General features: G+C 37.6%; 2 protein-coding genes across 2 annotated transcripts; both read left to right on the top strand.

Moving 5' to 3' along the window:
* Positions 1-851: 851 nt before the first annotated feature.
* Positions 852-4,168, top strand: LOC127455779 (flavin reductase (NADPH)-like). The gene is made up of 5 exons (XM_051723908.1): positions 852-1,198; positions 1,820-1,979; positions 3,098-3,189; positions 3,326-3,457; positions 3,697-4,168. Exons 1-5 carry the CDS (start codon positions 1,114-1,116, stop codon positions 3,849-3,851), a joined length of 624 nt encoding a protein of 207 aa, XP_051579868.1. The 5' UTR covers positions 852-1,113; the 3' UTR covers positions 3,852-4,168.
* Positions 4,169-4,298: 130 nt separating this feature from the next.
* sertad3 (SERTA domain containing 3) lies at positions 4,299-21,102 on the top strand. Its single transcript, XM_051723899.1, has 2 exons — positions 4,299-4,446; positions 19,309-21,102. The coding sequence occupies exon 2, from the start codon at positions 19,315-19,317 to the stop codon at positions 20,158-20,160; it is 846 nt and encodes a 281-aa protein (XP_051579859.1). The 5' UTR covers positions 4,299-4,446; positions 19,309-19,314; the 3' UTR covers positions 20,161-21,102.
* The last annotated feature ends 2,099 nt before the right edge of the window (positions 21,103-23,201 follow it).

Raw genomic sequence — 23,201 nt, 5'->3', positions numbered from 1 at the left:
AAAACAAAGTACACATATGACTACAGCAACAAAACCCTATTGTTTTATATCTTTAGAGAACAAATAAACATTATTCAGACACATGGATGGTTACAGCTTAGAACACATTAAAATGTATAGAAAGAACAGACCGCCATATATTCGCAAAAATAGTTATAAAATACACACAGCCACACTTCTGCAGGTATAAATATCACTGTTAGACCGAATGTTGCTATATCAGTAAATACAAGCAATCTCGCAAGCTACAGCCATGTGCATTAAATTATTCTTTCCTTTCTTGATATTTTAGAGACTCACAATAATTCTAAAATCCTCTTTGAAACATCAATAACAATAAATTGAATAGGAGTAATTCCATATCTCTGGAAAATTAAATAAAACAAAGTTTTGAAGTTTTGAACATCAGACTTAAAAGTGATTCTAATATACCCATGATAAGCAAATGATCCGTCGTTGACAATCAGGAAAAAGCGATTATTAAAATACATTTTTAATCCGCAATTGAACATCGCCTTGTCCGCCATGTTTTTTCCTCCAGTTCTGAAACTGGAGTCCTTCTGATTGGTCTGTCGCAAGGACTGTTGTGTAGCGGACTGCCGTGAGCCCGGAGCAGTGCGGGGTTCGACGAAGACCGCATCGAGGGCGCAAAGGGGACGCAAGCGAGAACCCTCGCAAGCGCTAAAATGGCACACACTACGAATTCGTAGACTTCACAAGCACGCGCAACTGAGGGCCACGAGACCGCAAGTCCACATGAAGTGCGCCATTTAGCACAATATTTTACGGGCGGCGTTTCTTTCACCCACCAGTATTGCGACAAACCCCGCCCTTGACCTGATAACTCTTTGCTATGGTTGGTTGGAGCTGCTACAAAGCAGCCTACGATTGGACAGTTGAGAAGTCATTCAAAAAGCTGCAGCAACCAACGCGAACATTGGGGGCGGGACTTAACACTCGCTAAGTTTTCCCTGAAAGAGGCGTTACCCACATGACAGCGTTGAAATAAATGGTCAAGATCAGAATGATAGCTAGACATATTACAGAGCGTGGGACTTCAGGATAGATTATATTTTAAGGAGAAATTGCCCAAGAGCCCTTCGATACGCCGGTATGTCTGATGCCATTAAAAATGTGGCAATATTCGGCTGCACGGGGATGACGGGGTCAGCGACCTTACCTATTGCAGCGGCCGCAGGTAAACTGTTGCACAATGATTTTTGGGATATTGCTGTTATTTTTATATTGTTTTCTTCTCAATATTAATTGCAAAGGTGGACGTTTGCCAAGCCTATATGTGACTTTTGTTTTTGTAGAGTATTGTATCATGTTTAAACAGTGCATAACACGGTTTGTATGAGTTGCTGTAGTTTAATGTCACGGTCTAAACCGATATCGAACTTGCACTTTCTATGGGTTAATAAGAAAGTTTGATAAATGTTTACCTTAACTTTTAATAATTGTTTAAATTATTTTTCACTTATTAATGCATTAATGCATTCAGATCACGAGACGTTTGCGAAACTTCTTAGTCATGCAAAAGCACTATTCCGCTGAGTCATAACAAGGCATGATGCATTTGTAAAGATAAGCGTAAACCTTCTTATCAGTCTTTTATCATGACGCAGCAGAGAGGGCGGTGTTGATCAGTTTGGCTCCACACATTATTTTTACCTAAATTGTACGTTTTTGGGTGTCAACTTACATTACAAGAGTCTTCCATTTCAAGACCTCAAATGATAGCAATGGAAGAAAAATGCTCAACGACTGCTGTTTTCTTACCAGGATCATCTCATGTCTTAGCTTGTTACTGTTCCAGGTTACAATGTGACTGTGCTGGTGAGAGACCCTGCAAGGCTTCCTCCAGACCACAAAGCCTCCAGAGTAGTGGTGGGAGATGTTCTGAACAAAGATGATGTTAAGAAGACCCTGGAGGGTCAGGATGCAGTCATCATTATTTTGGGGACAAGGAATGATCTCAGTGGGTTGATTTAAACTGAAAGCTAATTCAAAGACAATTCACCTAGTAAAGAGTACCCTAAAAGGGGTCATGACATGCCTTTTTAAATTATTTTAAAATGTACCTTAAGGTTCACTTATAATATTAGTAAAGTTTTTTGCACAAAAAAACAACAAAAAAAAACATATATTTGTAAAATGTGATAATTTTCTACCCTCATTCTGACCCCCTGTCAGAAACGCTCAGTTTTGGTGCTGCTTCTCCTTTTAGACTTGACAGTAAACGACCACTGTTAAGGCCTAAACAGACTCTACGCAAGTACATGAACACATTTGCGAGCGCTTGACCACTGCATAGCCAACGCGCGGTCTGGTTGAACAAGCTTAACGTACGTTCTTGCGTTACCGTGGTGGGAACATACCTCAGTACTCAAGGGGGCGATAGAGTTACCTTTAAATGTCTGTGCCGTTAAACTGGATGTGTTACTATTGTAAGTGGCTATAAATATATTGACTTTAACTTAATTGTTCAGCAATATTCTCTTCAAACTGTTGCTCCGCTATGACAGTAGTTCAGTTGAAAGAGAAAACACCCTAGAAGCAGACAGTTCACACTAATCTTGCTATAGTGCCCCTAGCAGCAATGTTGAGAATGCAACACGTAGTTGCTTTAAGTTATGAATTGAGGTCTGACAGATTTCAGAATGTAACGACGTGTGAAGTTTTGTCCCTTATGATTGGCTCTCTGCTCTTGACTGACCTGCTCTCTCTACTTGCTCACCACTACTGGGTGGGCTAAGGAAGTGGTTAAGGTAAAGTAGGCATTGATGTGTTGTTGTGGAGGTGGTCAGATGCAAATGTCAACCACAGTGTGACATCACAATGTGAAGGAAGTTATTATGTTTTGATGAAAGATTGGACAGACAATTATTATAATTTTTTTTTGGAACATCATGCATCAATTAATTTTTCTCAATAAGACAGGAATGTGTAATAACAAATAAATAGGGTCAAATTTGATTTCATGTTTACTTCAAATATTTTAATAGAATATTATTTTTCGATTTCTGTTTACATGGTCAACTGCAAAAACGTGAATATAGTGCATCTTACCTGTTTTTAAAATTTTTGTTGACACTGGTCCCACAACGATGATGTCTGAGGGAACACGGAACATTCTGGAGGTCATGAAAGCCCGTGGAATCCGTAAAGTTGTTGCATGCATGTCAGGTATGAATGCCTTGGTGTTTCAGCCATTCACATCTATTTATACTCCATGAGTGTGAATACCGATATATATAGTATACAGTAATGTAGTAACTGTCTATCACGAAGAATTTGCCATATCTCTTATTCTCTTTTGCAGCGTTCCTGCTGTGGGATCGTGCCAAAGTTCCTCCTCGCCTGGTGCCGGTCACGGAAGATCATGACAGAATGTACACTGTCCTGAAGGAATCAGGACTGGACTATATAGCTGTAATGCCTCCACACATTGCTGGTAATGAGCACTAAATGTATACATGTGGCCTGTATCCCTAAAATAGCTATTTTCTTAAATTATTTTTAGTTTGTATTGATTTTTTTTGCTACTAGGATCTTTAATACCAACAGTTTATTAAGAAATATATTTAAGAAGATATATCACTATTGTTATGACATTTTGAATAGGGTAAAATAAAAAACATGCTGACATTTGCTGTTGTCTGTGTGCTCATGCCTGTGATGTTGTCTTTCCAGGTGACAAGCCTCTGACAGAAAAATATATTGCAACTGAGAACATGTTAAAAGGAAGAGTTATCTCCAAATTTGACCTGGGCCATTTCTTTGTCAAGTGCCTCTCCACTTCTGAATGGGATGGAAAGACAGTTGGAGTTTGTGGAGAATATAGCTAATCTACCAATGCCTTTTTTTATTTTTTACATATACACATATGCTGACCAGCAATAAACATACCTATAGTTAATCATAGTTATTATTTTTTCAAACATCTGGTCTTTTTACATATTCACATAAAGGCACATACTTTTTTATCGGTTCAATCAAAATAACCATAGCAGTTACAGAAAAATAGATATTTTACTGAAGAACTGCTAGCTTTTTGTTTTGTTTTGCCTTAAGAAACATTGAACGGAAATCTGTGTTATTGGCCAAGGAATTTTAATGTAATATGTTTTATGAGTTTAAATAAAAGCATTATTAACAGTTTAAAGATTTTTTTGCTTTCGCCTAGGTAAGTGTGATATAATATGGCATAAAACGCCCTACCACAGTTGTAGGTAGGTAGATTCACAACTACAATACCCATAGTTCCGTTGCAGAGCGTAGTTCGTGACGTGAAACTGACCGATTCACTGGCGGGACGACAAATTCCAGCAAACGAATTTGGCCGCCGAAACTTCAGCAGCGGTAACATTTATAGTGTTCAAATGAATCTCTGTATTTACGGAAACAACATCGATTTCTGAAGTTAGCTCCCAAATTTGACAGGTGAGTAAAAACGTCATCCAGATGGTAAACTTTTAAACTGCCTGGATAGTTAACATGCTAAGCTAAGTAGGCGAAAACGGAACACATTTAATAAGCGCTTATGTTGATTCATAATGTGACTCATACTTCAGTATTTAATCATTGTTCTGAAAGGCAAATGTATTGAATATACTCTGTCTAGTGAATGTTGGATGAATGGTGACCTGGTTTTGTGACCTATAATTTATATTTACAATTTTTATTGTTTGACACGATAAACAGTTGTTGAAGTGATTGATAGATATAGTGTTTTAATTATTTCCGATTAAAAAAGCAATACTTCGGTTTTTCCAGTAAGTTTTCCAATACAGGTAATTTATTGTTGTTTGTGAAAGGAATGTTACTGTTTCAATGAGAGTTAAGATCAATCGACAGTATTTGTACCATAATGTTGATTACCACAAAACATTTTTTCGACTAGTTCCTCTTCGTTTGTTTACAAAAAAAAAATTAAAAAAAATAATTGGCTACAGAAAGTCATAAATGGAAGTGAATGGAACCAGTCCATAAACATTAAAATTTCTGTTAAATTATGTGTTAACATGATTTTAGTGTGAGAAACATCTCTGTCTGTTCTACATACATTTTAGTGTTATAAAATCAATTATAGAGTTCACCGGTGTTACGGTTCAACTGGTTTTCATGTTATCTGGTTACCTTCTTCCGTTTTACACCAGATGTGAACAACCGGCCGCAGATTCGTCGATTCTGAAAATCATGCTTCTGACTCAATATTTTGCTCTCCGTTAAATGTAAACTTACTACATGATGCTGGCATCATTGTACAGATTAAAATAAATGGTGTTAATAGAACAAACGGCAGAAGAACGCAAGATAAAAAAAAAAAAAAAAGCCAGTGTTGGGTGTAATGCATTACTAAGTAATTAATTACTGTAAATTACTTTTTCATTAAAAAAGAAAAGGGATTACTCTTAATTTTTCAGTAATTTAATTACAGTTACTTCTAATGTAATTGTGTTAAATACTGTATAGACTATAGAACAATTCTATATAAAACAATAGTGAATTTAAAATCGAAATGTAATGTCTAATGTTAAAATATATGTTTTCTAATTTAATGCTGCCCCTTTAAATTCTTAAATAAAAGAACAGTTTCATGTCTATCCTTGAATTTTTCATCTGGTCAAGGTTGATAAGGGTTTTAGAAAGTAATTAGTAATAAGTAATGCAGTTACTTTTCAGACAGAATATTAAGTATTGTAATCTAATTACACTGTAGAAGATGTAATTAGTAGTTGGTAATTAATTACTTTTTAGAGTAACCCAACGCTGGTTTTGAGTGTGTGTTTGGTTTGAAATTGCACATGTAATCCAGAAGTGTGTTCATGTAAACTTGCTTCAGTTTACAAGCTGATGGTCTTGTCCGATTATGACATTGAATGAAATATGAACATCATTTTCTCGTCTAAGTGCTGCACCCAAATATTATGCGATATCATAATATTTGGATTACATGTGCAATTTCAAACCAAACACACACTCATGAGTCATATAAATACAAAGATGCCCTCTTAAATTGTTGCTGTCTAGTAGCTCAAATGGATAGTGTGCTACAGTGTTATGCTGATAATATTGATGGCTGAGTTCGACTCTCCTACATCGGTTATATATTTTTAAATCTTGCGTTCTTCTGCCGTTTGATCTAATAATACCATTTATTTTAATCTGTCCAATGATGCCAGCATCATGTAGTAAGTTTACATTTAACGGAGAGCAAAATATTGAGTCAGAAGCATGATTTTCAGAATAGACGACTCTGCAAACGGTCGTTCACATCTGGTGTAAAATGGAAGAAGGTAACCAGATAACATGAAAACCAGTTGAACCGTAACACCAGCATTTTGTCGTCATGACAACAAAGTTGTAATATTGTATATAATTTTACACTGATAATGTTAGTAAAGAATCTTATCACTCTAAAATCAAGTTAAAACATATAATGTTTACATCTTGTGGATATACTTCTGAAGTGGTGTGCATTATAACATTTATTGACTGGCCCCATTCACTTCCATTGTAAGTGCCTTTGTAACCATGATTATTCTTTTATTATTTTTTTAATAAAAGAGGGACAAGTCAAATATTTTTGTGGTAATCAACATTATGCTAGAAATGCTGTGAATTTAACTTAAAGGGATAGTTCACCCAAAAATTAAAATTCTCTCATCATTTACTCACCCTCATGTCATCCCAGATGTCTATTACTTTCTTCTGCTGAACACAAATTAAGATTTTTAGAAGAATATTTCAGCTCTATAAGTCCACACAATGCAAGTGAATGGTGACCAAAATTTTGTAGCAGCTTAAAAGTAATCCATAAATCTCCAGTGGTTTAATCAATATCTTCTTACACCCTGTCTACACCGGACACGAGCGGCGCGTCGGGTCAAAAGCAATACAACCCATTATAATCAATGATGCTGTCTACACTGGAAGGATCCGTTGTAAAACGGGTGTGCCATTCCATTTTTTGCTGCACGCGTTGGTGCTCCTAATGCCAACAACACAAATAAACGGTTTGGAACGTTCATGTCGTCGCATCCAGTGTTGACAACCTCAAGACACTGCTGCGCATTGTGTAGCGTCAACGGACACACCTAGTGTAGACAGGGTTAAGCGATCTAATCTATTTTGTGTGAGAACAGACCAGATTGTAACTCCTTTTTCATTGAACATCTTGCTATTGCAGTCTCTAAGCACTATCATGATTTCAAGCTCGATTACACTTCCTATAGTGCCAGCTAGCACACTGTGCATGTATGGTGTCAGAATTATATCACCAGATCTTGAATTTGAAAAAGATCTTGAAAAAGACTGAGTGTAATTTGATGTTATTGAAAAATTTAGCTGTTTTAAATATTTGAAAATATTTTGTGTGAACTCACCTAAAAAAAAATTGTTGTGAAATTCAAGTTTTTATTATTAAAGTGGTGGATTTCAGGTCGTGAAATTCAGGTCTCAATATTCAGGTTGTTGAATGCGGTTTGAGAAATTGCAAAATTCGAGGATGACATCTGGGAATGCAAGGAAGAGTAAACGAGCGATGATGTAATCCATCTCTCTCTTGGACAATCGCAAAGCGATGGAAACAGCTCAAAAGTCGTTTTAAACAACTGTGACAACAACATTGTGAAAACACAAAAGGGTATACTTTAGGGATACTTCTAATGTTTCATTAATGTGTTTTGAGGAAAAGATCAACTTAATCAGTAAATTGGATCCTTCACCTAACAGCAAGTTTCATAAAGAACCTTATTTCATAATGATATGGGCAAAGGACATTTACCAGTGGAAACGAATAATCAAACTACCTCTTTTTAACTGCAAGTCTTAAAAAAATAAATAAATCACATTTTATTAGTCGAGAAGTATCAAGATATATTTCTATATGTCTGTTTAACGGTTGTGAGATAAAACATGGTTGAACGTGTGTGTGTATATATATATATTATAAATAAATATATTTCTCCGCCTTCAGAGAACAACAGAGTGTTTTTAATCATTACATACAAGGTAATATGAATCAGGTAGATAGCTACCTCTTGTTACTGTAAAAAGTGAAATAATTCAGACCTATGGCTGACTGAAACAACAGCTGCCTTTATCTGTTTTGTAAGTGTGTGTTGCATGTCTTATCTGTTTCTCTTGCACATTTGTACTAGTGCTGAATGAAAATATAGTGAACTTTGAATGTACAACACTCATTCTGTACATAATTGTTTACATTACCAGTCTGGATTGCTTGAGTTAGCATGCCATCTGGTTTTTTTTTTTTTTGTTTTTTTTTTTGTGATTTTTCTCTCCAGTTTGGAATGCCCAATTCCCAAAGCGCTCTAAGTCCTCAATTCGGGTGGCGGAGGATGAATCTCAGTTACCTCTGCGTCTGAGACCGTCAAGCCGCGCATCTTATCACGTGGCTTGTTGAGCGCGTTACCGCAGAGACTTAGCGCGTGTGGAGGCTTCACACTATTCTCCGTGGCATCCACGCACAACTCACCGCGTGCCCCACATTATAGCGACCACGAGGAGGTTAAACCAATGTGAATATACCCACCCTAGCAACCGGGCCAATTTGGTTGCTTAGGAAGCCTGACTGGGGTCACTCAGCACGCTCTGGATTCGAACTTGCGACTCCAGGTGTGGTAGTTAGCGTCAATACTTGCTGAGCTACCCAGGCCCCCCGCCATCTCGCTTTTTAATATTTTATCGTAATGTTGGATAGTCTAACCCAGGGCTCGACATTAACACTTGTCCACTTGTCTGGGACAAGTGGAAATTTTGAACGGGCAGGTTAAATAGAATTTTACTTGCCTGATCGGACAAGTAATCTGATTAAAATCTCAATAACGAATGTTAGCTCAATAGCGCGGGATTGCGGGAATTGGAAAATTGTAATCATTCCCGCGTGTTTCACTTTCAAAATGCGGGAATTCCCTCTTTCTTGTCGCCCTCTCTCCCTCTCGCCTTCACTCGTGATGCAGCTTTCAGCAGCTTGTGAGTACGAGCAGTGGGGAAGCGCGTATCTAATGAACTTTAGATTTTACACATAGAAACGGGTATAAACCTGTTAATTGGACATGCGAATGGTGTTGTGCCACATCTCTATAATTGAAGGATGCGATAAAACTATTGCTCCTGTTTATTATCAACAAAGAAGTCTTCATCGCAAGCGCACAACATTGGAGAGAACTAATTTTGACTCGTCACATTGTGGTGCTCCCTCATAATACAGCAAGAAGGCAGAAATTGCAAAAACACTAAATAATACCATCTTTAGAGTGAAGAGAAACGCTTAAAACAGACTTGTGCACCCGTTACATCTCTCATCTTTCTAGAGTTCCATCTACTGTATGTATCCGAGGTATTTTCTCTGCCATGTGAATCAGTCAGTTTTAATAAGTATAACACAATATACATTATAATAATATTAATACTATAACATGAATAAATTACACACAATGAAAACATATTATCTATCTTTAATATGCATATCTGTTTTGAGTATACAACATAACTGCTTTAGCAGCAAGGTTCTCTCAGGATTTTATCTGTTAACATTTTCAATGCATTTTGTCAATATTAAACAGCCGTTTGTAATGCAACTGACTTGTACTCTCAAAGAGATGATTTACCCAAAAATAAAAATTTGGTAACACTTTACAAAAAGGTTCCATTTGTTAACGATAGTTAACTACATCAGTTAAAATGAACTAACAATAAACACCACTTTTATATAATTTATTAATCTTGGTTAATGTTAATTCCAACATACAGTATACATTTTCATACATTAAAATAAAAAGTTGTATATGTTAACATTAGTTCATGCACTATGAATGAACAATTGTATTTTTTTTTTTTTTTTGTAACTAACATTAAGTGATAAATGCTGTAAAATATTGTTCATTGTTTGTTCATGATAGCTAATGCATTATCTAATGTTAATGAACCTTATTGTAAAGAGTTCCCAAAAATTCTGTCATCATTACTCGCCTTCATGTTGTTCCATCTGACTTTGTATCTTACGTGGAACTCAAAAGGAGATGTTAGGGAGAATGTTAGTTTCAGTCTCAATACACTTTTATTTTATAGAAAAAAAGAAAGAAAAAAAGCAGTGACAGTGAATAGTGACTGTGACTAACATTCTGCCAAAAAATCTAATTTTGTGTTCCTCAGAAGAGAAAAATTCATACAGGCTTAAGGGTGAGAAATGATTTACCGTCTTTTTGCACTGTGTTCTTAATGGTTCTTAGGTGTAAATGATGAAGATGGAGGCTTTTCTTTTTTTTTCTTTCTTACGTCCTTTCTTTTGTTTTTGTCTCTGGACAAGTAACTTTTTTACTCAGACAAGTGAATGACCAATTTACTTGTCCGAAGGACAAGCACATGACAGTGCTTAATGTCGAGCCCTGGTCTAACCTCATATGTATTACATCTGTAGACTACTGATGATTTGTCAGTGTCTTATTTATTATGTTTATTTTCATGCAGACCACGTTAACTTCATGATAATACAAATCTGGGCTCTATCTATATACTTTAGAGAAGTGTTCTGTAATATATGCATTTGCATTGTACAGCTTACTAAAATCAGACAGCAGTATTCTGTTATAGTTTCTTTTGTCTTGCATGTAATGCATGCATGAAAGATCAAAATAGAAAAGTGATCATTACACGAGTCATTTAACCTGAAATTTCAGTCTCTTTGTTCCTCATATTTTCTTTAAAGTATTAACAATTACAAAATAAAAATAATAATAATAATTCAGAGGCCTATATAAAGTATTGTTTGTCATTTCCTGTAGCTATTATTAATCATATTAATTTCCTTTATAAGACACTCAGTTTGTACATATACCAAAAATATTATAATTCACAGTAATGCATGAGCATATTGTTTCATGTGACATCACTGTATGACCGTGCTGGCTTTGTGAACAAAATTCCATTTACTTTCAGACAGTGTGCTGCACTGTGGGATGCGACAAAAGCCAGCAACATTTTTGTTCCTATTTATAAATCTTGAAAAAATTATACTGCTGTTTACTTACCAGAGCAAATATTTTATTTTTCTTTCAAGTTTTATCTTTCAAGTGACAGCTACATTTTGCCCAAGTCAAGCAGCTATGAAGGGGAGAACAGAGATATAACACTTGTATGTTTCTTCTTTATTTAGACATGTCAGTTCTGTGCATGTCATATATACATATATATATATATATATATATATATATAAGTAAATAACACAATGGAGTTGCATGAAATTAAACTGAAAATGCACATAGGAAAAAGTTGAGTTCATAACACCCAGACTATGTCATGAATGTAACGCATTATAATAAACAAAACCTCTTGCTTGATTTCTCATGGCGCACCTGGGACAATCTATGTTGAAGTGATCATTTTCCCCTAATTGTTACATCTACAAGATCAAATATCCAACATCATTTTGCAAGATGGTATCTCAAGAAGGTATCTCAGACCCAATGTTACGATAAACTTAATTCAGCAACCCTAGACAGCCAAGACCCAGTTACAAGTTTCACAGACAAGTTGATAGAAATAGAAAATGATACAGTCCTTAAGACATCACCAAAACCAAGTCGCAGGCATAACCCATGGTTTGATGACAACAGCAAAAAAGCCATAAAAGCTCGGAAAAACGTGGAGAGAATCTTCAACAGAAGAAAATCTGGTAAGATTTAAGATATGCCGAACACAAGCACGATGGATTATAAATAATGCAAAAAGACAGAGTTGGAGAAAATACGTATCTAACCTAACAGCAAATACACCATCACCAAAAATCTGGAACGTGATTCGTAAGATGAAAAACAAAGATGAAGAAACTGAAATTTGACACATCAAGCATCAAGGCACTCTTGTAAATACGATCCAAGAAATAACCAACATTCTAGCTAAATCTTTCGAAAAGAACACTTCATTAGACAACTGCCGACCAGAATTCAATAGGATACGTACACAACAGGAACAGAAACTCCTGAATTTCTACTCAAATAACACTGAGCCATATAATCAACCCTTCACTATAGTGGAACTTACAAGGGCTATCAAACGTTCCCATAATACCGCAGTTGGACCAGACAGAATCCATTACGAATTCTTGAAGCACTTACCACATACAACACTACTACTCCTCCTGGAGATTTTTAACAATGTTTGAAAAACAGGGAATATACCACCTTCATGGCAAGAAGCAATAATTATTCCCATCCCCAAACCAGGTAAGGATCATCCTGACACAAACAACTACCATCCCATAGCTCTTGACTAGCTGTCCCTGCAAAACCATTGAGAGAATGATCAACGACCGTCTGGTATGGATTCTGGAATCAGAGCATAAGATTAGTGATTACCAGGGTGGGTTTAGAAGAGGCAAAGCACTTTGGACCACCTCATCAGACTTGAATCATTTGTCCGGGACAGCTTCATTAAAAAAGAACATGATGTAGCTGTCTTCTTTGACCTTGAGAAGGCCTATGATACCACCTGGAGATATGGAATACTCAAAGAGTTGTACGAACTTGGACTCAGAGGCAACCTACCCATCTTTATCTCCAACTTCTTGACAAACAGACGTTTTTGCGTTCGAGTAGGAACTACACTATCAAACCCACATGTACAAGAGCTGGGAGTCCCACAAGGGAGCATCCTATCAGTGACTTTGTTCAGCATCAAAATCAATAGTATAATCAAAGTTATTGATCCCCACATTTTTCGGAGCCTATACGTTGACGACCTATGCATATGCTATAGGGGGAAAAATATGAATATAATTGTACGACAGCTACAACTATGCATAAATAAAATAAACAACTGTTCAATAAAGAATGGATTCAGATTTTCCAAAACAAAGTCAGTATGTATGCATTTTTGCCTTCTCCGATCCTTACACCCCGACCCAGAGTTGAGTATGGAGGAAGAACCCATCAAAGTAGTGAATGACTTCAAATTCTTAGGCCTTGTCTGTGATGATAAATTCACCTTTATCCCACATATGAAGATGTTGAGGAAAAAATGTTTTAAAACAATGAATATTTTAAAAGTCCTGGCCAATACAAAATGGGGTGCGGACGCTACCATTCTTTTACGCCTCTACAGAACAATGATTAGATCCTGACTGGATTACGGGAGTTCTGTGTATGGGAGGTGTAGGCAAGGAAGTCATACATTCGAACACTTGACACAATACACCACCAGGAAATATGTCTAGCTCTTGGAGCCTTCAGAACAAGTCCCATTCAAAGCCTTTATACAGAAGCCGGTGAATCTTCCCTCCAGAATAGGCGTCTGAAACTGGCTTTACAATACGCACTCAAACTCAAAGCAAATCTGAGTAATCCGGCCTCTATACCAGTATTCCAACCAGAATGTTCTCATCTGTATGAAGCTAGACCTAAAGCGATCACACCTTTTGGAATATGGATTAAACCATACTTGGAGAACTTGAACACCAGTCTGGACAACATAAAACAGTATCATTTTTGGCCTGTCCCGCCCTGGACCTCGAAAAAACCCAACTATTTCTATGGCATTGGCACAACTAAAAAAGGCAGAAACTCTCCCCAACGTGTATCAACAGGAATTCTTGTACTGAAATGTAGTCGCCCACTCCATAGTACAGTATTCACGGATGATCCAAAACGGATAACAGTGTGTCAGCAGCAGCAGTAGTGATTGGAGATCAACAATATGGCATACGTATTCCAGAACAGAGCTCTATCTTCACAGCTGAGGCCCGAGCGCTGCTACTGGCACTGGAAAACATTGAGCAAGGCTGAGGACGAAACGTTTTAATCACTACAGACTCAAAGTCTTGCCTTCAAGCACTTGAATCCATGGAGACCGATCATCCCATAATCATAAACGTTTGACTAAAATACATTGATTACAGAAGAAGAATTTCAACGTTATCTTCTGTTGTGTCCCGGGACATATTGGTCTGGCAGGAAGTGAAAAAGCAGATACAGCTGCAAAAGAGGCATTAAACTTGGAGATCTCAGACTGTCTGATACCACCCTCTGACCTCAGGCCATTAATAAACTCGTATATCACCAATAAGTGGCAATCAGAATGGAATGAGTGCAACAGCAATAAACTATACGAAATAAACCCCAGGTTCCAAAGCAACTACTCTCAAAATTCTAAATCTAGGCGTGACCAAATAGTGTTTACCAGATGCCGACTAACACACGTGTTTTTACTGACTGGTGAAGATCCTCCCATATGTATACCTTGCCAAACCCCTATGACCATCAAGCACATTCTATTGAACTGTAAAACATTTGGAACTATCAGACAACGCTTCTATACAGAGACTTCCTTAATAAACTTTTTTTTTTAAAGTGTCTTCTGAACAGATTTTACAGTTTTTATCTTGTATAAACTTAGTGTCTTATCTAATATTGCAAATATGTATTGACGAACCTTTGTTTGCCATGTGAATAGCCTAGTTGCTGACTTGGCATTAAATCTAAATAAACAAACATAATAAACAAAACAAAAAAGCACAAATGTCAATTTACAGTATATTTTTTATGTGTATATACTAAAGTTGGTCAATAAACAACACATACTGTAAGATTATGAAGCACAGACTTATTCACACCGCCAGACTACAATGTAAACATTAGTCATAAATACAATGCCTTGGTTGCTTTCGCTTTTTGTGTATTCTTCATGAGTTAAAAGCAGCTCTTACATTCATACAGATGGGATCATCACAGATGTTTTATTAATCAGACCACAAAACAACACAGAAACATTTGAAACTTCTGAATGAGAGTTGTTTATGGGGATGTACCACTGAGATTGGCCGGTGTTATGTATCAACTGGGGATTGTGTAATCTGGGTATGTACGCATGCAAGGGAATAATTTTAGAGAGGGCGTAAAAATCTTTCGGTGACAGACCTGCCACCACCGCAGGCAGCTCTCACTCGACCTGCCACCGCCATCGGCAGCTCTCACTCGACCTGCCACCGCCAACGGCAGCTCTCACTCGACCTGCCACCGCCAATGGCAGCTCTCACTCGACTATCACTCATCCTGCCACTGCTGCAGACAGCTCACACAGGCTCTGTCACTGTTTTAAGTGTCTTCCTCGTGATCATCACCATTACCTGCGCCTTCCTCTTGATCCTTCAGCGTCACAGACAGCTCCAACTTGCACTGTCACCATTACTTGCGGCTCTCTTGCGCTCCACCACCGTATACACACATGCACATGTACTGTTTCCATACACTAGAATCTTTAAAACATTAATTTGCATATTCTGTTTCCTCTACATCCTGTCTTTTTCTTTTGCACAAGAAAACATAATCCAGCCTCACAATGTACAGTCTACATCGCTTCAATATATGCAGATGTGCAACTTGCACAACAGTAAAAAGAGATGTAGTTTACTTTAGCATAGTTCTAGCTCATTGCAAATTGTAAATTGTATGTATTGTCTGTATTGTGGAGTGTTCTGTAGTTATTTGTACTAATATGTGTTTCTTCTGGTCATGTATGTCATATGTCCTAGGCCTACTTGCAGTTCAAAAGACACTGTTTCGTTTCATCCCGTCACACAGGAGAGAAATGATCATAAAAGCACTTGAACTTCAACTTACAGATTTAAACTTAGGCTGCTGTATAGTGCGGTAATAAAGTAACGGGGAGACAGTAAAGCCTAACTTATTCACAATAAAACCCTACCATCCAGCGAGTTTGCTTTCCAGGGTGTCTGTGTCAGTCTATTCATTTTTAATTACAAAAGATAGACTACATCAGAATTACAATTGTTGTCTGTTTGTGATTTGTGGGAGAAAAGTTTTTCATTTTATTCATTGCTTGGCACCTTATTTTAATCTTTGTTTACTGTTATTCTGTCCTATTTTATTATTACCATATTTAATTTTCTTGTAAGTAATTGTGAATTAATGCTTTGGTAATACTGGTAAAATACTGGTAAACTGACATGTAGCATCATTTCTGTTAGTTCAATCAAATAAGACATCTAATAAGATAGGGTCTTATTTGACATTATCATAATGTGTGTAAACAAAAAGCTTGACACTCCATAAATACATATACAAATACATATAAATATACAAACCCTAAATATATTTACATTTTATTCAGTGTTGTTAACTGTTTTAGCTAAATAACCTTAACTTTACAGGAGGACAAATATAACTTGTCATGTAATGTATGCTACTGTTCATGTGTTGCATTATTGTAACTTTACAATCAATTGTCAATCAAGGCAATCACTGCAAACAACAGTGCTACCTACAATACTAATTAGGACTCAGACTCTGCACTCAAAAAGGTATATTATACACATTACATTTTAATATTAAAATGTACATCATGAATTCATAATCTTAAAAACATTAATAAACAAAAAGTGTATTTAAATATTTAAGATGCCTATATATTCCCCCCCCCCCCCCCCAATTTGGGTCATTGTCCCTCAAAATATTTCTTCTGTCAGAGATTATTTAGTAGAGATGGGCCACGTCTATTTAAATGGGAGGAATTGGAACGCTCAGCCAAGGAGCTCTGAACACACAATGGTCAACGGATGTACAAAGAAAGTACCGCCTTACAGTTAAAAGAGCCAATCACCTTTTAGATACAAATATCATCTGTCAGTCAACTCTAGAACGTGCATGCGCATTAGCTATACAAGCCGGGAAACAGCTCTAACCTTGATCCGTCAACGCAAAACGCAGCTCTCACCTAGATCCGTCTTACGCAAAACGCAGCTCTCACCTAGATCCGTCTTACGCAAAACGCAGCTCTCACCTAGATCCGTCTTACGCAAAACGCAGCTCTCACCTTGATCCGTCAACTCAAAACGCAGCTCTCACCTAGATCCGTCAACGCAAAACGCAGCTCTCACCTAGATCCGTCTTACGCAAAACGCAGCTCTCACCTAGATCCGTCTTACGCAAAACGCAGCTCTCACCTAGATCCGCCTTACGCAAAACGCAGCTCTCACCTAGATCCGTCTTGCGCAAAACGCAGCTCTCACCTAGATCCGTCTTGCGCAAAACGCAGCTCTCACCTAGATCCGTCTTGCGCAAAACGCAGCTCTCACCTAGATCCGTCTTGCGCAAAACGCAGCTCTCACCTAGATCCGTCTTGCGCAAAACGCAGCTCTCACCTAGATCCGTCTTGCGCAAAACGCAGCTCTCACCTAGATCCGTCTTGCGCAAAACGCAGCTCTCACCTAGATCCGTCTTGCGCAAAACGCAGCTCTCACCTAGATCCGTCTTATGCAAAACGCAGCTCTCACCTAGATCCGTCAACGCAAAACGCAGCTCTCACACATGATCCATCAACGCCACATGCATCTCTAACACGCGATCCGTCAACGAGTGCGGTGCTTTCTACTATAGCTTTGTGAGGTTGATTAGGGCGAAATACATTGAAACATTAAAAGTTAAGAAATTGTTGTACTGATCAAGTCACGGGGGTGCGGCTCTATTTGCTGGTCACGACTCGAGTGCCAGTGTGTGTGCGTTCGCGTGCGGTGTGTGTGTGAGCGTGTGTGAGTGCGGGGGAGAGGAGGGAGCGCGAGGGCTCTTTTTTTGTTTTTTTTTTGTTTTTTTTTTTTTCTCCACTTTTCTCCCCAATTTGGTATGCCCAGTTCCCAGTGCACTCCAAGTCCTCGTGGCGGCGTAGTGACTGAATCCGTGCATCTTATCACGTGGCTTGTTGACTGCGTTGAGTGAGATGTAGTGCATGCGGAGGCTTCATGTTATTCTCTACGGCATCCACGCACAACTCATCACACGCCCCACTGAGAGAGAGAACCACATTATAGCGACCACGAGGAGGTTACCCCAACGTGACTCTACCCTCCCTAGCAACCAGGCCAATTGGTTGCTTAGGAAGCCTGACTGGAATCACTCAGCACGCCCTGGATTCGAACTTGCGACTAAATTGAACCTAAATTGAAATAAATGTAGGATATTTTAGACATTGTTTGACATTCTTAACTGATTTACTTCAACCAATGTCTTTGTTTTAACTGGTTATTTTGTTGTGGTAGCCTGTAGGGCTCTTTGAAATAACTGAAATAATTTGACGAAGTGAAATGGACCCATTATGCAGTCAAGACCTGAAACTACTTCATAGCTGTGCCTTTCCTTGAAAAATAATTGCACAAATTAGAATGTCCATGAACCAATCAGAATCAAGCATTCAACAGACCCGTGGTATAAAGCTGTTTAAGGCTATTTCCTAGCTTTAGTAGTATAGTTGTAATACGAGCGATCATGGAAGTGCTGTTGAATATAAACACTGACTGATGCGGACTCACTTCACATTACCAACTGGCTCATATCACACACAAAAATGGTCTTTTGCCTCCACCTGTTGGTTAAAATATGTAATGTCACAATATTAAATGTAAAGAGACACATATACAGAAGCTCTTAACACATCTGCACTGCTCTTACACTTTAGTTTAGAATATTTTTTTTTTTTTTTTTAGGTGAATTCACACAAAATATTTTCAAATATTTAAAATTAACAGCAACATTTTTCAATAGCATCAAATTACACAATTATTGAGGCTTTTTCAAATTCAAGATCTGGTGATATAAAAATGACGCCAAATGCAAGCGTCAAGCACTAGGAAGTGTAATCAAGCTTGAATTTGTACAGTGAAAAAGGAGTTATATTATGGTCTGTAGTAACTGGATTACTGCAGAAGACATGGATTAAACCACTGGAGTCTTATAAATTACTTTTATACTACCTTTAAGTGCTTTTTGGAACTTCAAAGTTTTGGTAACCATTCACTTGATTTGTATGGACCTACAGAGCTAAAATATTATAAAATCTTTGCGTTTAGCAGAAGAAAAAAGTAACATCTGGGATGGCATGAGGGTGAGTAAATGAGAGATTTTGGGTGAACTGTTACTTTTTATTGTATTGAACCCGGAATAATCCTCCTTAAACTAAATGTTGTTGCTCTCTCATCTCATGTCTGTCCTGAACATCATTACACATCCATACTTTAGCTTGCAAAACAATTAGCTCCAAATTATGTCCTCATCATTTCCAGTTACATTACAGATTGTAGTTTGTACCTCAGATTTTTTTTATTGTGTGTATAATGTCTAATTTGTGTTGTACTGTATTTTATGGTGAGTTTTGTGTTATATTGTATAGCTTAATGCATTGTGTTAAATGTTAGGAGCAGTTCACCAAAACAAATTCTTCGGAAGAGCAATTTTGCTTAGTAAACTTTAACTTAAACTTCTGACTGTTGTTTTGCAGAGTAAAATGGTGGCCAAGGGACAGAAGCGTAAGCTCCACAGGGAGGACGATGGTGGAGATTCTGCGTGGGAAAGTCAGCTGCAGTCTGTGTTGGATATCTCCATGGATAAGTTCCACCGTGACCAGGCTCTTGTGGAGCCCAGCTTATTGCGCTCTGTTCTTATCAATAACACACTGCGGCAAGTTCAGTCTGAAGTCAGAGCGCAGGTAGACTCACTGTCCGATGTAAAGTTTCCCACAAAATCACAGACTCCCACAGGGTTGTCACCGGAGCCCTGTCTTTCCCTAGGGTCCCCTCCAATTGTTCATAATGCACCTCTGTACTCCTTGAGCACTGAAAATATGGTGGATGATTTCATGTTGTATTCTTCAGAGGAGGATTTCTCTTTATCTTCAGCCATCTCTGCAATTCTCAAAGATCTAGATGCAGTCATAGATGGCGGTCAAGGGCCTTGTGTATCTCAGCGGGCTCCTCTCAGGTCCATAGAGAACGTCATAGGAGATGGAAGGTTCACACAGTATCCACTATCGAGTTTGAGAACATCAGACATAGGATCATCCAGCAAAACTGAGGTGATGTATCCTGGGTGTCCTCAGGATGTGGCTTTAGATAAACTCCTCCTGGACTTTGAAACGTCTGTGTTTGAACCAGAAGTGAATCTTCTCGGAGTGCAAGGTTTTTCCGTTACAACCGATGAGCTGGTCCGGTATCTGCCATCTCTGTCCAAATCCTCCTCATCATCAGCGTCCTCTTCCTCATCATCTTCAATCTCTTCTGGTCAGGCCACATGGGAAATCCATGAGATTGAGCATGTTATGGACATCCTGATGCAAACTTACCCACAGAGTTGATTTTTATGGTGTCAAGTTCATGACATTGAGATTATAGTTTTCGCTGGAATTATTCGGTTAAAAACTGTTTTTATGGGGATGTACTTAAGAAAGTTCCACTTAATAGCACAAGACTGTGTTCTCTACATGTTTTCGGTTTGTTACCTCCTGTCTACCAAAATATTTGACCTCATAGTTAATGGTTAAGAGCAGTCTTTATTCTTCTCAGTGGAATATAGATATACATCACTTGCTTCGTCCATCTATTTCAAATGGGATGTCAATTAAGGTTGTTCTGAGAAAAGTCCAGATTATTCCTTTTATACATGATTACTTAGAGATTGATCCCAGTTAGTATTTTGTTACTCTATTGGTATCAGATATAATGCACTTTTCATTGAGTTGATCCTAGATTTTATAATGACTGACTTGAGTAATGTAGTTTGCAGGTTGCCATTAAGAGTGTATCCAACTGGAAACTGGATTTAGGTGGACAAAAATGTCATTAAAATGTAAGATTGTGTATATTTTTAGTTTAAAACGTCTATAATGTGCAGTAAATGTGTAACATGAGCATTATAAGTATACTAATGTTGTTTCAACAGACAAACATGTAGTTGCCTATGCAAAATATTTACTATTGACACTATGAATTTGTAACTTGAATATACATTATAGGTCATTCTTTGTATTCTATTGTTATACTTAAAATAAAGTGTTACTTGGTGACACCTTGTGGCTCAATGAAGAAATGTATTTGAGAAAGAGGAAAGTGAGAGTGCTTTAGTCTCACAACACACATTTCAATCACATGACCATGAATCACAAAAGTGAAGTGCTCCTTTAGGGAGAATGCCGTGCTTTTTAGTTTACTTGAAATAGATAAAATATGAAATGATAAATTATTAATAGAAACTTGTGTTCAGCAGGAGATACTGAAGTATTTTCATTGTAAAGTGTTCATGTGCACACCCAATAAACTTGACTTTTCAAGTCAGTGATTACTGGATAATAATTTTTGAGATTCATTTTATAAAGGCTGCGCGAAGAGCAATTTCTAGCTGGTAATATATTTTAGAGCTGACTATAGCTAGAGTAAAAGAAATTTTATATTCTCTATAGATATTTCCTCAGCTTTTCCACTCTTATGAATTACAATTTTAAATAACATTTGTCTAGATTTTCCATGCCCATGGGAACCCTGATTTTACATGACAATTGGTAGAAACTCAAATAACCTGTTACTGGAAAAGATTGAGCCTTAACCCTCTGCTACACGCAATATGAAATCGTTGTTTAATTTTTATTGTATTTTTTTATTATTTACTTTTCTTGCATAGAATAAAGAAAAAAAAAAACTAAATCAAATCATTTTATTTTATGTTGCTTGTAGGCAACATTGTGCGACAGTGGAAATATTAATAAAAGACAGGCTTTTGTGTTGATGTACATGCCCCCCCACCCCGATGAACTGATGTCACTTTGCTTAAATTAGTTCACATATACTACAGTGCATCCGGAAAGTATTCACAGCGCTTCACTTTTTCCACATTTTGTTATGTTACAGCCTTATTCCAAAATGGATTAAATTCATTATTTTCCTCAAAATTCTACAAACAATACCCCATAATGACAACGTGAAAGAAGTTTGTTTGGAATCTTTGCAAATTTTGCCAAAAGGCACCTGAAGGACTCTCAGACCATGAGAAACAAAGATTGAATTCTTTGGCCTGAATGGCAAGCGTCATGTCTGGAGGAAACCAGGCACCGCTCATCATCTGGCCAATACCATCCCTACAGTGAAGCTTGGTGGTGGCAGCATCATGCTGTGGGGATGTTTTTCAGCGGCAGGAACTGGGAGACTAGTCAGGATCGAGGGAAAGATGAATGCAGCAATGTACAGAGACATCCTTGATGAAAACCTGCTCCAGAGCGCTCTGGACCTCAGACTGGGGCGAAGGTTCATCTTCCAACAGGACAACGACCCTAAGCACACAGCCAAGATAACAAAGGAGTGGCTACGGGACAACTCTGTGAATGTCCTTGAGTGGCCCAGCCAGAGCCCAGACTTCAACCCGATTGATCATCTCTGGAGAGATCTGAAAATGGCTGTGCACCGACGCTTCCCATCCAACCTGATGGAGCTTGAGAGGTCCTGCAAAGAAGAATGGGAGAAACTGCCCAAAAATAGGTGTGCCAAGCTTGTAGCATCGTACTCAAAAAGACTTGAGGCTGTAATTGGTGCCAAAGGTGCCTCTACAAAGTATTGAGCAAAGGCTGTGAATACTTATGTACATGTGATGTGTGTGTGTGTTTTTTTTATAAATTTGCAAAGATTTCAAACAAACTTCTTTCACATTGTCATTATGGGGTATTGTTTGTAGAATTATGAGGAAAATAATGAATTTAATCCATTTTGGAATAAGGCTGTAACATAAAATGTGGAAAAAGTGAAGCGCTGTGAATACTTTCGGGATGCACTTTATATAGTCTAGTCAAAAAAGAGTTAATAATGTTGACATATTATAAAGATGTATAATTTGTCAACATTATGAACAATTTTGAACAGCACACTATATGGTAAATGTGAACTAATTTAAGCAAAGTAAAGTCAAACCCATGTGTGGGGTCAATGAGCATCAACAGGTTAAATATGTGAAGTGAAAATTAATCACTTAATTTAGTGGATGTCAGAATACAAAAAATGTGTGTGTGTGGGGGGGGGGGGGATAACAAAGAACAATGCTGTTAAACAACTTTATTACACTTAATAGTAGTGTAATAGTGATACAATCTAATAGAATTGTCTCCCAGTGCAAAATTTTCACCTTAATTTAAAGGGATAGTTCACCCAAAAATGAAAATTCTCTCACATTTACTCACCCTCATGCCATCACAGATGTTTATGACTTTATATCTTCTGCTGAACACAAATGAAGATTTTTAGAAGAATATTTCAGATCTGTAGGTCCATACAATGCAAGTGAATGTGGCCAGAACTTTGAAGGTCCAAAAAGCACATAAAGGCAGCATAAAAGTAATCCATATGACTCCAGTGGTTA

The sequence above is a fragment of the Myxocyprinus asiaticus genome, chromosome 18, assembly GCF_019703515.2.
Source record: "Myxocyprinus asiaticus isolate MX2 ecotype Aquarium Trade chromosome 18, UBuf_Myxa_2, whole genome shotgun sequence".
NCBI classification, from domain to species: Eukaryota; Metazoa; Chordata; class Actinopteri; order Cypriniformes; family Catostomidae; genus Myxocyprinus; species Myxocyprinus asiaticus.
This window is presented reverse-complemented; position numbering and strand designations above follow the sequence as displayed.